This window comes from Leuciscus leuciscus (assembly GCF_965113295.1).
Source record: "Leuciscus leuciscus genome assembly, chromosome: 3".
Taxonomy (NCBI): domain Eukaryota; kingdom Metazoa; phylum Chordata; class Actinopteri; order Cypriniformes; family Leuciscidae; genus Leuciscus; species Leuciscus leuciscus.
Window position 1 is genome coordinate 43,420,685 of NC_138727.1, and position 17,035 is coordinate 43,437,719.

At 41.8% G+C, this 17,035-nt stretch overlaps 1 protein-coding gene across 3 annotated transcripts in view; it reads right to left on the reverse strand.

Moving 5' to 3' along the window:
* galnt7 (UDP-N-acetyl-alpha-D-galactosamine: polypeptide N-acetylgalactosaminyltransferase 7) overlaps positions 1 to 11,072 on the reverse strand; it is a 28,177-nt gene extending 17,105 nt beyond the window's left edge. For 2 of the 3 annotated variants that reach the window (XM_082163435.1, XM_082163436.1), the window contains exons 1-3: positions 10,614 to 11,072; positions 8,505 to 8,953; positions 4,289 to 4,455 (exon numbers count right to left, since the gene is read on the reverse strand). In XM_082163435.1, the coding sequence (XP_082019561.1) occupies positions 4,289 to 4,455; positions 8,505 to 8,953; positions 10,614 to 10,739 (742 nt within the window). In that variant the 5' untranslated portion in view covers positions 10,740 to 11,072. The remainder of the gene's footprint in view (positions 1 to 4,288; positions 4,456 to 8,504; positions 8,954 to 10,613) is intronic. The other variant, XM_082163434.1, reaches the window with a different exon arrangement.
* Between the last annotated feature and the right edge of the window lie 5,963 nt (positions 11,073 to 17,035).

The window sequence follows — 17,035 nt, forward strand, 5'->3', positions numbered from 1 at the left end:
ATATTTTATCAGATGTGCCTTTCGTTTAGACGGCGACAGCGTTTTTGGGGCTTAAAAACGCAAAAAAGTGAAACCACCCTCCAGAGTGGAAATCTTAAAAACGCTCCACCATCGCGTTTCCGTCTAAATGGTAAAAACGCAAAAGTCTGCTAGTCTTGCCACCAAGCCGCCTGGAGTGCATACTACACTGAATTTCACACACTTTTGCGTCACCATATGCACGCAGATTTCCCCCCCGATAACGCTCGTCTAAACGCAGAATAGAAAGTGATCACTTTTGCGTTCTCTCTTCAGATCGTTTCCGTGTAAACGAAGCCTTACTCTTGCCAGAAGCCATATCACCCTGTAGCCCAAGACTGGTTGCCCACTGAAGCTAAGCAGGGCTGAGCCTGGTTAGTACCTGGATGGGAGACCTCCTGAGAAAAAACAGGTTGCTGCTGGAAGAGGTGTTAGTGAGGCCAGTAGGGGGTGCTCACCCTGTGGTCTGTGTGGGTCCTAACGCCCCGGTGTAGTGATGGGGACACTATACTGTCAAAAGAGCACCGTCGGATGAGACGTTAAACCGAGGTGCTGACTCTCTGTGGTCATTCAAAATCCCAGGATGTCCTTCGAAAAAGAGTAGGGGTGTAACCCCGGCATCCTGGCCAAATTTGCCAATTGGACCCTGTCCATCATGGCCTCTTAATCATCCTCATAATCTGATTGGCTTCATCACTGTCTCCTCTCCACCAATAAGCTGGTGTGTGGTGGGCGTTCTGGCGCAATATAGCTGCCGTCGCATCATCCAAGTGGATGCTGCACATTGGTGGTGGTTGAGGAGATTCCCCCCCTTCCATATGTGAAGCGCTTTGAGGACCCAGAAAAAGCACTATATAAATGTAACAAATTATTATTATTATTATCAACTGCAAACTTATATTCTGGCAATCTACCTCCATCCAATCAACAACCAACTGATAAAAACAAGTCCCTGGCCTGCCCTACTTTTCTTTTTTTTTCAGAAACATCCATTTCACTCAGCACAATATGGAACAAACAAATCTGTCGCTACTTCAGTTTTCTCGTGACTAAAGGCGGGCATACACTGTGCGATGTCTGTGCGATTTCAGCAAGGTTACCTACTCACACTGAACGAGTAGATCGCATGTGATGTAAAGCCAAAGCTCAGGATTTATGTGCTCACACTATACGGTCCGAACGTCAAGCTGCGACTTGACTGCTCACACTATGTGTGAAATATGCCCGATAAACCCAGGTTGCGCCAATAGACGATATCATGTATCCAGAGATATTGTCAAAACAAGCATCAACTATCAATATCAAGATGATTTAGCATTTCCAATTTATGTATTACATTATTATTAGTATTATTGTATTATTATTAGTATTATTAGTATTATTATTAGGGAAGGCTACTTTTATAATTAAATTGATAGGCTATTATAAATAATTTGCCACGCAAAAATTTCATAGCGCATCACCACATAACCAACGAGCTGTGAGGATAATAAAAGATTACATAGAAGCTTAGCTACTCCTAATTGAAAATTGTCTAAAACATTTAGGTCGATTACAATGAATTATAGGCATATAATTCAAATTATTAACAGTCTATAATGTCCAAACGCTGCAATAATTAGTCATCAATGAAAATTAAAAACAGCTTTATTTCAAAAACATTGTTTAACAAATTAATAAAAGAGACAAGGTGTAGCAGCATCACAGGTGGCTTGGAAGACGTGGGTAATGGTTAATCCATTTTACAACACGAACTGGAGGTATTAGCAACAGTAATTTGTAGCTAGTTTGAGCTACAGAACTTAAAGATCTCCCTCTTTTCATTTTCCTTCTTGCTGCAGATGAAATGGTTAAACTTGTTTTCGCGCAGGCACAGTGAGGGAAAAAACAATGAGTTTAGGGCAATCGGTTCATAGCTTTGCTTCAACTGTGTGATATAGTCACGAGTCTGACATGCCAGAAATTCATCCGACCATCCGATTGCCGGTCGGGGAGGTTAATCGCCTCTCGTTTCTCCCTGTACACTGCACGACAAAGCTAAAAAAAATCGGGCCGACCCAAAAAAGAGTCGCACGAGTCAGAATTCGGCTCAAAATCGGACGAAAAATTGCAGTGTATGCCCGCCTTAAAGCAGGCGGGCATACACGTTACAGTATGTACAGTACGTTACGAGCACCTCCCGATAATTTTCAAAATATGTTAAAAAAATAATCACAATCACAACACAACCACTTCACACAGGCTAGATCTATGAATATTACTACAGCCCAGTGGCTGCAACCTACAGCGTGCGCATACACTGACACACAAATACACTTTCTGGTTGTTTTTGTTGAAAGGAATGGCTTTTCTCTGCTTTTCACCAAATCATTTGCACACTAGTCTTTATATTTTCTTTCTTTTTCTATCCAACGCTATAGCAGCAACATTGAAAGGTCTCTGTGTTTAGCGCGAAAGCTCATGTGATTGTCGCCAGATCGCCATGAAGTGAGTCATGCCGTGTACCAGCTACTTTGAGGCGATTATCAGGTTAACCGACTCGTAACGTGTGCAATGGTTCATGTCCTCCCGAGTGTCCGAACTCGATTTTCGTCCGATTTTGAGCCAAATTCTGACTCGTGCGACTCTTTTTCGGGTCGGGACGATTTTCAGCTTTGTCGTTTGTCGTGCAGTGTTCGTGCAGTGTACAGGGGGAAACAAGAGGCAATTAACCTCTCCCGACCGGCAATCGGATGGTCGGATGAATTTCTGGCATGTTCGAAATTTTGGTCGCTCCTCGTGACTATATCGCACAGTTGAAGCAGAGCTACGAACCGATTGCCCTAACTGCCCTATTTTTTCCCTCACTGCGCCTGCGCGAAAACAGAAGTTTCATCTGCAGCAAAAAAAAAAGAAAAAAAGAGAAAAGAGGGAGATCTTTAAGTTCTGTAGTTCAAACTAGCTACAAATTACTGTTGCTTACCTCCAGTTCGTGTTGCAAAATGGATTAACCATCACCCACTTCTTCCAAGCCACCTGCGATGTACACTTTGCCTCTTTTATTAATTTGTTAAACAATGTTTTTGAAATAAAGCTGTTTTTAATTTTCATTGATGAATTATTGCAGTGTTCAGACATATTATAGACTGTTAATAATTAATGATATGCCTATAATTCATTGTAATCGACCTAAATGTTTTAGACAATTTTCAATGAGGAGGAGTAAGCTTCTATGTAATCTTTTATTATCCTCACAGCACATTGGTTATGTGGTGATGCGCTATGAAATTATTGCGTGGCAATTTAATTATAATAGCCTATCAATTTAATAATAAAAGTAGCCTAGGTCTTCCATAATAATAATAATAATAATAATTTAATACATAAATTGGAAATGCTAAATCATCTTGATATTGATAGCTGATGCTTGTTTTGACAATATTTCTGGATACATGATATCGTATAGGCGCAACCCGCCACCGTATAGTGTGAGCACATAAATCCTGAGCTTTGGCTTTACATCGCATGCGATCTACTCGTTCAGTGTGAGTAGGTAACCTTGCTGAAATCGCACAGACATCGCACAGTGTATGCCCGCCCAGTCGGCTTTAATCAATGCTAGTTCTCGGGGGTCAGTTTGGTGTGTCCCTACCTTTAGTCAATGGGAATCAGCATCAGATGATATTATATTTATCTAATTTCTAATCTAATTTACAGATTAATTAGCACTAAATACACTAAAACTAGAAAGTTATAAGTAGAAAACAGTAATGAACACTCCACTTAAATGAATTGGTGAATCTTTTTTTCAGTTTCTTCTAAATTACCAAATGGGATGCAATAACCAATAAAATAAAACGATTCAGACTTATTGGTATTTGAGGAGGACAGGAAGTGTGTTTGATTATTGCCTGTTTGCTTGGCTGTTGCAACAATAAAATGTGCAAGGAACATAAAAACCAGTGACACTACTTCCAGTTACTACATCTACATTGATTTGAAAACAGCCGAGAGCTACTGTCACAATACTGTGATATAGATATAGATATAGTTCCTTTGTGATTGTTAATTAAAAAACTACCAGCATCAGTGCACTTTTTCTTTGCCATGTTTGTGGTGTAAATATGACTTTAGTTGTCAGACCTGATGTTTTTTTTTTTGCACAAGCACTGTGCTGAGTTTAAAAAAAAAAAGTGCAAACCACAGACATGTGCTATTTAGAGTGCTATTCATATTTGCTATTTAGAGTATTTGATGAAGAAATGAAAACAATGCTCAATGCTCACACTACCTTTGTTGCTGAAGTCATCAATCATGACTATCTCAGCCAGGTATCTTCTTGGGGTTCTTTTGATGACACTGTGCACCGTCCTCATCAGGGTGGACCAGCCCTCATTATGGAAGACAATGATCACGCTGGAGGTCAGGAGGTTGTCATCATAGTGCCAGTATTTACACCTGCAGACAATATAAAAAGCTGTAAAACACACTCTGTACTGGAAGTGAACGTTGATGTTATAAGTGCGTTTCTGGTCTGTATTACTGTTCACGGGTTTGCACATGAATACACAGCTTATCATGTGTTAGTGGTAGATTATTACAGACTGGCATGCACCTCCATCCAGTGAAAGAAATTTGTGAGACAGGAAACAGCAACTTTGCTCACGGTTTCCTCCGCACAGGGGGAAAGCAATGCCCATTTACACTTCCTCATTCTCTTTCTAAGCTCGAAATTAAAGTTTCTTTATCCAGTTTCATTCACTTGCAGTAAATAATACAGTTGTGTGTGGGACTGGGGGAGAAATGCTGTTGAATGAATTGCACAAACTTCATGCTATTTTATGAAGGTTTGAGCTTCCAGACACTTCTAACATATTTGAAATATAGAGGTGGTGGGGAAAAGGCGCCTATTTGAGCTATGAAACAGAAGGATATGCATGCACAAACAATTTGGCTTTGTTTGTAGGTTCCAGGTGGGTTATTTGCACAAGGGCTTAATATATGTACACGTTCTTACATAGTGCAAACAGAAGTTTTAAAGTAAAAGTTTGATCAGGTTAGAAAATAGAAAATCTACTGATGAGGAAACTCTTGATGCCTTAAGTAAATAGGACATAGGTTTGCCTATGCATGTGATTAAAACACAACATTTCCCATAAAACCATAAAAAATATATTGTTTCCTGCCTGCAACACAACACACTGCCAGAGCAATACTTTCTTTCTTAAGGTGGTTTAACCTCTTTTAGCATCAGACTTAGGTTTCAATGTTCTTAAGTGTGCAGAGGCCTAACTTGTGTGTTACATAACACAGTAAAGCCACTCAACTGAAAGAACAACTCACTCCCATGGCATTCAATCTCGCTGGAGATCAAGGTGTGTTGCACTACTTGTAAACACGTTGTCACCATCTGAGCGCTAATACTAACTGTTCTTCTCAACTACATGGATTCTATTTAGTTAAATGTTTTAGCTAATTTTAGCACTGAATCTCTGAGGTAATGGAGCTGCTCGGTTGTGACGTCCATTTGTAGGCCAACTCAGAGGGCCAATTCATCACGAGGTCCCTTGAGAATTTCCACTGCCTCATTGCCGTGCTGAAAGGTATTGGGGTGTGGATAAAGGTTTTTATCCTCGGTAGCAAAAGCTGTATGTCAGGGTGTAGGGTAGGGTTAGGGTTTAGTTTCTGTTAAAGCAATTCACCTTTCGGCACGCCCATTATATCGACCTGCAGCTATCTCTGTGTCTAAAATAGGGTCTTGCAAAGATCACTTGAAGAGACTTTCATGTTTTGTTCTACAATATAGGCTAAATTATACAGTTATACGTCAAATGTGAGTTTTAAAAATAGTAGGCAAAAAAATTATTCTAGAAGAACTACAATGGTTGTCAGAATCATGAAGCACGTCAACCCGGATCCTTGTGGTGGTTATAGTCTTCAAAACAAGTTAATGTAAACCACTCACCTTATTTTACTCATAAATTAAAAAGCATTTTCCATTGACGGCCATTCAAATGCAATTCAGACGAAATATTTTTTTTTTGCAATATATATATATATATATATATATATATATATATATATATATATATATATATATATATATAGTTATATAGTATAGGCTAGAATATTTGGGCGAAAAAGCAGGAAATAGATGGATGATTATGTGTCCTCGTCTGCTTCCTTTTATGTCACAGGACTTTATGCATTCTTGGCCAATAAGCATTGTCTTTTTCAAAAGGGAAGTTATTGGCTCAAAAAACTTGTATGTGCCAACAAACAAATATTTAAATTACAAAACTGATAAAGCTATTCTTACTTGACTTGACTAACATGCTGCAGTGTGTTTGACTTATGAGGAAGGCATGACTAAATTATGAAATGAAGCAAAACATCACTACTAAGAAACTAAGTGTGTAAACACTGACATCTTCAGACAAAAGTTGGTATCACCGAATACACTCACCAACAATTTAGTTTGCCAAAGAAAATACAACCAATACAAATGCCATAACGTAATCATGCTACAATCTATATGATCATAATTACGTCTGTGAAAGGTTAAAAATATATCTGAGCTCTGCTGCACTCTGAGAAGTCACACACCTGCAGGCTCACAAGTGATCAGATCAAAAGGGCCATATATATTATATAGCCTACTAACCAATGTTAATAATAATACCACCTAAGATCAGCGGTGTTCTTTTTCCCAGGAACATTTAGTGCCATACTCCAAGGTCATAAGCTATTGAAAACCTTTACACCCTGCCTGTACCAAAGAACAGTGGTGTCTATTGTTTCAGCCCTAACTTGGATCCAGACACAATCCAGATTTCTTTACTAGAAAATAATTAGTTTTTTTCTGAAGGAAGCGAGTTTGAGAGAACATGCGTATTTGTGTATTAAAAGCATCCTGGCATCAAGTCAAAACATGTAGCAATGACATTACAACACAGCTGAATGAATGAGCATGACTGAATTTGGTTATATTTAGGATCATGTACCTCAAAGGGCACAACATTGTACCTTTAAGGTCATGTGTTCAATTTCCAGGGAACAAGCAAACTGGCAAAGTGTATACCTTGAATTTTTGATAATAAGCTGGTCAAGTTAAATAAAATTTGCATTAAAGGGATAGGCTTAGTTCACCCCAAAATAAAAATTCTGTCATTTACTCACCCTCATGCCATTCCAAACAATGCTGGTAACAAACAGTTTAGACTTCCATTGTACAATTAAACACAGAAACATTTCTCAAAATATCTTCTTTTAAGGTCATACAGAAGAAAGTCATACAGTTTTGGAATGGCATGAGTAAATAAGTCAGTAAATGATGACAGCATTTTCTTTTTTGGGTGAACTATCCCTTTAAAAGCCACCATTCAGGCTATCTGCAAAAGAAACAGCGCTATAAAATGCACTAATAATTAAACTGCAGATGGTGAAAACACTGCATGCTTTTTATACCATCAACTATTGCCCAATGTATACCAAGTGTGATATGTAACCATGTAATATTGTCGAAAAATAAAATGAGTTTGTGTGCAAACTGGATGACCTACAGTGGTCAAATATGAAGCTGAAGCTGTAGTCAAAGCCTCAGGTAGGACATTTCTGAAGCTGTATGTACTCATAAAGCAGTCTCAGGCAGATAATCCAGCTTTCCAGCTTGGAGGGGAGTTAATGAGAGAGACTGCGGCTTATCATTCAGCTGTGACATGGCTAAACAACATTTTGGTGGCTGAATTATGGCCATAATGCATATCCTATTTAATGTCTGGAACATTAGTAATAGAGTGCAGCACATTATCTACCCAGTACTAACCATCCTTTCAGTGAAAAGGGTAGATACATTCCTTGATGAAAAAACAGTACAGTGTTTATATCTGAAGGTACTTTTCGATATTTGCATAGGCTACATGGTGTTTACAATACATGGTACACCAAGGAACTTCTATGTTCAATGGTCTTACCTGACAAAAATTATGTGAGAAATGAAGGATTACCATAGTTTTTTTTGTGTTTGCGCGCGCGCGTGTGTGTGTGTGTGTGTGTGTGTGTGTGTGTGTGTGTGTGTGTGTGTGTGTGTGTGTACCGAATAAAGGAGAAATGGAAAATGACGTGGCTCAAAAGGACGTTTTTCTTCCTTTATTACGCCACTGAAATAACTTGTTTGAAAAGGCGTGTCCTTATCGTTTTCATCTTTCTGGGTGTGATGACAAAAATAACTCAGAAAGTCAACATGTCAAACCTGACTGTCTATAGTGTGTGATCTGAGCATCTAAAAAATAAATGTAAATTATGTTTTAAATAGATAGCCTACTGTAGTCAAATACATCCTGAAACAAAATAGGACCAACTGGTTAATGTCTAATGAAGCAAAACACCAAAACAAAACATTGCCAAAAAAACAACAAAAAACAGAGGTTGCTACCACACCCACACTCTCCCCTCACACACACCCAAATAAATTCTGAAATCCGAGTGACGTGCGTCGTCATACTCACTCTTCATGCCGCAAGTCACCGACAGTTCGGTCCAAGGAGATCATGTCGCTGGCTACCATATTAAATCCGAATTCCTTGATGCTGGCCTGAACCGCATCTTTGTACTCAGGTCCCAACACAAACGGTTTGCTCCCCTCTCCTGGTCCGCCCGGGGACCCCTGAGGCTCAGGTTCTTTAGGTTCAAAGTTGCCCAGAATCCCTTTCTTCAACACAGGTTCGCTAAAAACATTGGTGTGGGGCTTAAAGGTGACGTATTGCTTTTGAATGACATTCTGCTGGTTCTGGGCTCTTAATTCAGGGTTTGGCTTGTCACCATTTTTCTGGCGGATAGACTCAAGATCGACCTCAACTCCTTCAACGTGGGGCCAAGGAACAACTGGCTTGAACTGGTCAGCGATGTCATTATTGGGAGGGATGGGCTGCAGAAGTTTATCTGCATCTCTTCCTACCTATGAAATGAGACAAATTTGTTGTTAGACGTTAACCCTATAAAGCCATATCTACTACATGCTTTCTGCTCTCTGGCTGATAGTTCATACTTTTTTAGCAAGTACAATTCCATTGAAATGCTCCCCTACAGGTTGTGGTACACACGATTTTACACTTTTTGATGTGAATTCTTTAATGATTTTAATAAAGTAAACGTAACAATAGCGTTTATGTTGTTAAAGGGTTAGTTAACCCAAAAATGTCAATTATCACATAATTTACTCACCCTCAAGCCATCTAAGGTGTAGGCCTATATGATTTTCTTCTTTCAGCCTAACACAACTGGAGTTATATTCCAAGCTTTATAATGTGAGAATGTTAGTGGTACAATTTTTTAAGCCAAAAAAAGCACGATGCACTTTTTTGGGCTTCAAAAAAATTGGTACCATTTACTCCCATTATAAAGAGCCAGGATATGTTTAATACAACTCCTATTGTGTTCGGCTGAAAGAAGAAAATCATACAGCTAGGATGGTTGAGGGTGAATAAATTATGGGATAATTTTCATTTTTGGGTGAACTAACCATTTACAGTAATAATATTTCAAGATGGACATTTACTGTAGTTTGCTAATTGCTATACTGTCATAAAACCTCACTGATTTACAAGCTATCAGAATTTCATATTACTTTTTGACCATCTAAATAGAAACTGAACCAAATTGCTTATTTTTGCTCAGTTTAAGCCTCTGAATAACATTAAGGTGTTTTTCCCCCTCTTCGAATGTAAGCTCAATTTCCTAAATTTCCCAATTTCAAATGACAGGTTTACAGACAAACACTTTCAAGTAAACATTTAGCCTACATAAGCACCCATTACGCAAAAGACAACCTGAGGTGAAATGAGTAAACAAAGAAGAAACTCTGTACAAATAATGTATGCTCCGTACAAAAGCAGTGCAAATAAATCCGCGATCATTTATTCCATAGAAGCCAAACTACACCAGACTGGTGTTGACAGAAAGGTGTCAATGTGCCACGTGTCACTTGCATTTCTGTGCAATCTCTTCTGAAAGCAAAGAAATGTGTGTCCATGTAAGTTACACTTATTCATCTCGAGCTGATCATTTAATTCAGTCTGCTAGCATATCGACCACCTATTCGATTTCGAAGACACCATTAGTCCATAATCAGTAACGTTACTGATACAGCAAACCATCTAGAGACTGATCACCTAAATATATATATATATATTTTACATTAAATGTTTATATTAAATAACTGCTATTTTAAATTAATTATGCGTGTATCAACCATAACAACAGAAACGACCTTCCGGGTTTTCGCTGAATTTGCTGCTAACAGTTACTTATGATGTAGACACTGACAGCGACATTTAGCTCTCTATGCTAGTAGCTGACATCCATATCTGCGTTTTGAGTTTATTTTAAATGGAAATACATATTTCAATACTTCTCAAGATTAATAAAAACGTCCTGTGTCTGATTCAATTCATCGGTCAGTTCTCGCTGCTCATCTCCATGACAACCGCAGCAGTTAGCATGCTAATCATCATGCTAGCCGACCCTCCTGAATACTAAAACATGGTGAAATTAACAGCAAACACAGCGAAAACACTCTCGTCTCCAGATAACTAACGGCCATTAAAGTGATACTTTACCACTACGCCAGCGAACGGGTTATCGTCGCCTGCCTTCGGTGTCAGGGAAGACCAAAGCAAAACCAGCCCCAAAAATGTGCCGATGACCAGTACACTTCGAAGGATGAATCCAACCTTCAACCTCATTTTGGAAAAAAATCAGTTGAAAAATAATAAGAAAGAAAGAAAAAGGGTATCTAGCACAAATAAATAAACACTCCGCAGCCTGTATGGACACATCCAAACCCTCCCTCCCTCTCACTCTCTTTTTCTCTCTCTCGCTCTCTCCCCCCCTTCTGTCTGCTCCCTTATTCAATAAAACTCCCACTATCCTCTATGATTCAGTCACGAAAAAAAAAGTCATACAATAAGCAAACAGTTGCGTGTGTGCGTGCATGCGAGCGCGCGCCACGCAGCCATGAGGTCTAAACACACGGATGTGTGAATGAACACACACGGACGTGCGCGGAATGATTGATCGAAAATAAAAGGCCCGTAGAGATGTGCGGGGCGGAGACTTCCACACAAGTGTTGCAGTATAGGCGTTTATACGCACAACTAATTGCCAAACCCTTCTCGCTTTGTGCCACGCACACATAACTCTCCTTATCGTTTTTGAAGAGACCGAGATGAACAAGGGTCAGAGATCAGTATTCTGGATGTCGGAATGAAATCAAAATGGACAATTCTCATTTGTACGGGATTTTGGAGTAGGGGAGACCGGGGATGGAAGTAACACATTTTGTTTGAGCATCAGTAACTCAGTGCATGGTTGTTTGTGCTATATATCTCTCAAAAATTTGATACACGGAATTTGTCAGCTACAAATATAACTCACAGCATGGGCATGTACATCACAAATTATGTGAGTTAATGTCAAACACAAAGAGTTCCGTTGTTACAACCTAACCCACTACTGGGGTGAGTTGTAACACAGGCTTGGCATAGATGTAGCAATGAGAGGTGATTTGCTGAAATAAGATCCAGACAATCTAAATGTATGTACATTTGTATAACCAGTTTTGAATAAAGTGAGCAATTTAAAGCAACAATTTGTATTTCTTTAAGGCAAAAATTGTATTTCTTTAAGGACTTTAAATCTAGCACAAAAACGATTGCTGTGTGTGTTTGAGTGTAGGCCTACTGTATTCCTGTCACATAACAGTTCAGTCACTATGTTGCCATCCACATAATTTATGTGAATTTTTGGACATAAAAAAATCACATAATCACATAAAAAACGCTGTATGGAAATACAGAGATGTGCATAAATTCAAAAAATGTGCACAAAAAATGTATGTGCTCAATTGAGGCAGACAAGAAGACTTGAATAAACTATGATGGAAACATATTATTTACTATAAATTCCTCAATGTAAAAAAAAAAAAAAACCTCATGATTTTATATTAACAGGGGATGTGATTGATAACTGGAATTATCATAAGGGGTTGGTTGTAACATTTTTAATTAACTGTTACAACTATCCCCACCTCTAACAGTCATAACTTAGCTTACTGTTTTTAGCATGTGGGTTTGAAGTTAGCATGAATGGAAAGCATCAAATTAAACTAGAGAAATAGCTACTTTAGATAATGCAAGTCAAATAAATTAATGATTGCTAGGCAAAATATTCTTGATAATTTGATTATTGTTAATAATATTTTTGTTAATAAAATGTAGAATGTTGCTCACATTCACATGCCACTTCTCATGTGTGAGCTCAAAAAAGTTATGCAAGTGTATGATATTGATGACATCAGCAATAGTATTTTCCTGTTTGGGTGACAGGAACCTCACGTGACATGAAGACACGAGATACTATCGCGAGAACAGGGATCGTGGTCAAATATACAACAGTTAAGGCAAATACAGAATACAGGGAAAAGTAGTTAAAATAACACCAAACTTAATCTCAGTCAATTAATACAAATAAGCTTTCCCTTATGTGACCACGCTACAAGGCATCCGCCTTGCAATTCTTAGTACTGTGTCGGTAGTTAACGGTGAAATTGAACCGTGTGAAGAATAGCGCCCAACGGTCTAGTCGTGGGTTGAGCCGCTTGGCCTCTCGGAGATACTCTAGGTTACGGTGATCGGTGATGAATGAATCGGTGATGAATGAATCGGTGATGAATGATCGGTGATGACCTTGAATCGGTGATGAGCTCCCTCCAGCCAGTGTCTTCATTCCTCCAAAGAGCTTGATGGCGAGCAGCTCACGATTTCCAATGTCGTAGTTCTGCTTCACTGGGGACAGCTTCTTGGAATAGAAGGCACATGGATGGAGTCGAGGAGGCTCACCCTGCCGCTGGGATAACACCGCTCCAACCCCGGTGGTAGACGCATCGACTTCGACCACGAATGGGAGTTCTGGATTGGGATGTACCAGGATTGGAGCGGTCGTGAAGGCATCCTTCAGATGTTGGAAAGCTTCGGTGGCCAAGGGGTTCCAGGACACAGACTTGGGCCGGTTCCTGAGGATCAAGGTGAGAGGTGAGCTGAGGAGACTGTAATTCCGGATGAACCTGCGATAGAAGTTGGCGAAGCCTAGGAAGAGTAAGAGTTCCTTGACGGTGACAGGTTGGGGCCAGTTGTGGATGATGTCCACATTCCTCTGGTCTATCTGGATACCCTGTTGGTCAATGATGTACCCAAGGAGCTGGACAGATGGTGTGTAGAACTTGCACTTCTCCAACTTGAGATAGAGGTAGTGTTCTCTCAGCTTCTTGAGGACCTGCGTCATGTGGTGGCGTTGTTCGGCCAGGTTCCAGGGGGGAGAACAGGATATCGTCGATGTAGACGATGAAGACGCGTTGGAGGGAGGTACTCCCGGAACACTTCATTCATGTAAACCTGGAATACGGAGGATGGGTTGGACAGGCCATACAGCATCACCTAGTAATCATAGTGGCCTGCCGGAGTGATGAACGCCGTCTTCCATTCGTCACCCTTGCTTATTCGAATGAGGTTTTAGGTACTCCGCAGGTCCAGCTTGAAGAAGATGTGAGCCCCACGGAGTTGTTCCAACGTGGCAGGGACCAGAGGAAGAGGATAACTGTATTTAACAATCTGTGTGTTAAGGGCCCGGTAGTCGATGCACGGCCGCAAGCCCCCATCCTTCTTGGCCAGGAAGAAGAAGCTGGATGTGGCAGGCGGACGGATGAAACGTTGTTTGAGAGCCTCCTGAATGTACTCCTCCATGACCTTCTGTTCCAGGATGGACAGTGGGTAGACCTCACCCTTAGGTGGAGTAGCCCCAGGCAGCAGGTCGATGGCACAGTCCTATGGCCGATGAGGTGGTTGAAGGGTTGCCAACCGCTTGCTGAATACATCCTGGAACGCCCGGCACTCTAGAGGGATTTCAGTTTTACTCTCGGTCTCTGGGCTTTCGACGGAGGTGGAGTTCAACTGGAGACTGGATGAATATTTTGAGAGATGTTTGACGTGAAGACAGTTTGATCACAGATGACAGACAGTTCTGAAATCATTCCATTGTAGAATCTCTCCAGAGTTCCAATTGACGGTGGGCTCGTGCTGGGCCATCCAGGGGCGTCTCAGGATGATGTCAGCGGTGGATCCTTCCAGCACCAAGAACGAAATCTTCTCATCATGCAGGCAGCCGACACGTAGCGTGACTGTGGGAGAAGTGGCGGACATGACCACGGCCCAGCGGCTTGCCGAGGATGGTGTGAATGGATAATTCTTGTGAGCAGCGTTTGGAGTCTTTGGAGAATTTGATGAGAGATGAAGTTTCCAGCAGACCCGGAGTCGATGAGCGCTTGCGCTGAAACGAGAAGTTTTGGGGTTAGAATTTGGACAGGCGTGCGAGTGAGAGGTGCAACTTTGAGCAGAAACTGGATGGTACTCACCGCTGGGCGTGGTGGTCATATCGGGCAGTTGGTGATGATATGACCTTCTCCCCCACAATACAGACACAACAAGTGCTGTGTTAGTCTTCTTTGACGCTCAGCGTTGGACAGATGGTAAGTGTCTACCTGCATGGGTTCTGGTGCTGGAAGGGCGAAAGATGGAGAGATGAGTGGAGGATGCGAAGCGGGTTGATCAAATGAGTGGGCTGAAAGACGTTGAGAGATTCGCACAGCTTTCTGAATGAAACTCTCCAAACCGACGATGTCGTCATAAATTACCATTTGGTGGCGCACTTCCGGGTTCAGACCCTGGCAAAAGGCTGTTAACAGGGCTGTCTCGTTCCAACCGCTAGATGCCGCTAACGTGCGGAACTGCAGAGCATAAGTATTCATAGAAGTATTACCTTGATGGCAGTTGAATAGCTGATCATGAACAGATAATTCTGAGGTGGTTTGACCAAAGACTTCCTTGTAGTGACTGTTGAAGTCAATGAAGTCGTAACCAGGCCGTTGGCGTGCCAGATGGATTGGGCCCAATGGAGTTCGCGTCCGGATAGCAGGGAAACCATGAAGGCGATACAAGCCCGTTTGGTGGAGAAAAGCTGTGGTTGCATCTCAAATATAGCGAACATTGTAGAAGGAACCCACTGCAATCTTCCGCCTCACGTTGTATGTCGCTGGTCGGGCCACGGGACTGGCAGAGGCAGGTGGCGAAGGAGCGGGTGGTGCAGAGGGGAGAGTTTGCTGAACCGCCTGCACATGTTCCATGCTGGTTCCAACAGGACTTTGCATGATGGTCTGGTCTTCTGTCACAAACACAGGAGGAGACAGACAGGTTTATGTGCACACAGTATTTATTATGACCGCCGCTAGCGTAGCTAGCCGGTCATATAGGGATTGTCAAAGTTTTTTTTTTTTTTTTTTTTTGTCACCTTACTGAATTTTTCGTCAACGATACCAGGGACACCGAAACACCGGGGAACATGAAATTTGGTGGGCATGTAGCCCCACTAGACTTCTAAGGAAAAATTTTGTTTGGTCCCCGGGGGCCACTCCCCCCCCGCGCTGGGCCCCCCCAAACCCAAAAAAATGCAGTTTTTCCTAAATAACTACCTGAACCGTGGCACCGAGGATGAAGAAATTTTTATCGTATGTTGGTCTACTAGACTTTTACGGAAAAATTTAGTTTGGTCCCCGGGGGCCACTTCCCCCCCCGCGCTGGGGCCCCCTTAAATTTTTCGTCAACGATACCAGGGACACCGAAACACCGGGGAACATGAAATTTGGTGGACATGTAGCCCCACTAGACTTCTAAGGAAAAATTTCGTTTGGTCCCCGGGGGCCACTCCCCCCCCGCGCTGGGCCCCCCCAAACCCAAAAAAATGCAGTTTTTCCTAAATAACTACCTGAACCGTGGCACCGAGGATGAAGAAATTTTTATGGTATGTTGGTCTACTAGACTTTTACGGAAAAATTTCGTTTGGTCCGCGGGGGCCACTTCCCCCCCCCGCGCTGGGGCCCCCGTAAATTTTTCGTCAACGATACCAGGGACACCGAAACACCGGGGAACATGAAATTTGGTGGGCATGTAGCCCCACTAGACTTCTAAGGAAAAATTTCGTTTGGTCCCCGGGGGCCACTCCACCCCCGCGCTGGGCCCCCCCAAACCCAAAAAAATTCAGTTTTTCCTAAATAACTACCTGAACCGTGGCACCGAGGATGAAGAAATTTTTGTGGTATGTTGGTCTACTAGACTTTTACGGAAAAATTTAATTTGGTCCCCGGGGGCCACTTCCCCCCCCCCGCGCTGGGGCCCCCGTAAATTTTTCGTCAACCATACCAGGGACACCGAAACACCGGGGAACATGAAATTTGGTGGGCATGTAGCCCCACTAGACTTCTAAGGAAAAATTTCGTTTGGTCCCCGGGGGCCACTCCCCCCCCGCGCTGGGCCCCCCCAAACCCAAAAAAATGCCGTTTTTCCTAAATAACTACCTGAACCGTGGCACCGAGGATGAAGAAATTTTTATGGTATGTTGGTCTACTAGACTTTTACGGAAAATTTCGTTTGGTCCCCGGGGGCCACTTCCCCCCCCCCGCGCTGGGGCCCCCTTAAATTTTTCGTCAACGATACCAGGGACACCGAAACACCGGGGAACATGAAATTTGGTGGGCATGTAGCCCCACTAGACTTCTAAGGAAAAATTTCGTTTGGTCCCCGGGGGCCACTCCCCCCCCGCGCTGGGCCCCCCCAAACCCCAAAAAATTCAGTTTTTCCTAAATAACTACCTGAACCGTGGCACCGAGGATGAAGAAATTTTTATGGCACATCAACCTAGCCCATAATCACTCATTTGTGATTTGCGCCCCTCCCATAAAAAATGAAAATGCAATATTATTCTGCTTTAATCGCCCCTATCTTCAGTGGAGATGTTCAGAACTGCACCATATTTCATGTGTATGATTAACTTGACAACCTCTGGGGGTATCCTCTGCTAAGTTTTGTAGAATTTCATCCATGGGGGGGTATAAAATAAATTCATTTATGTGCACATTTAGTGACTGTACACTCAT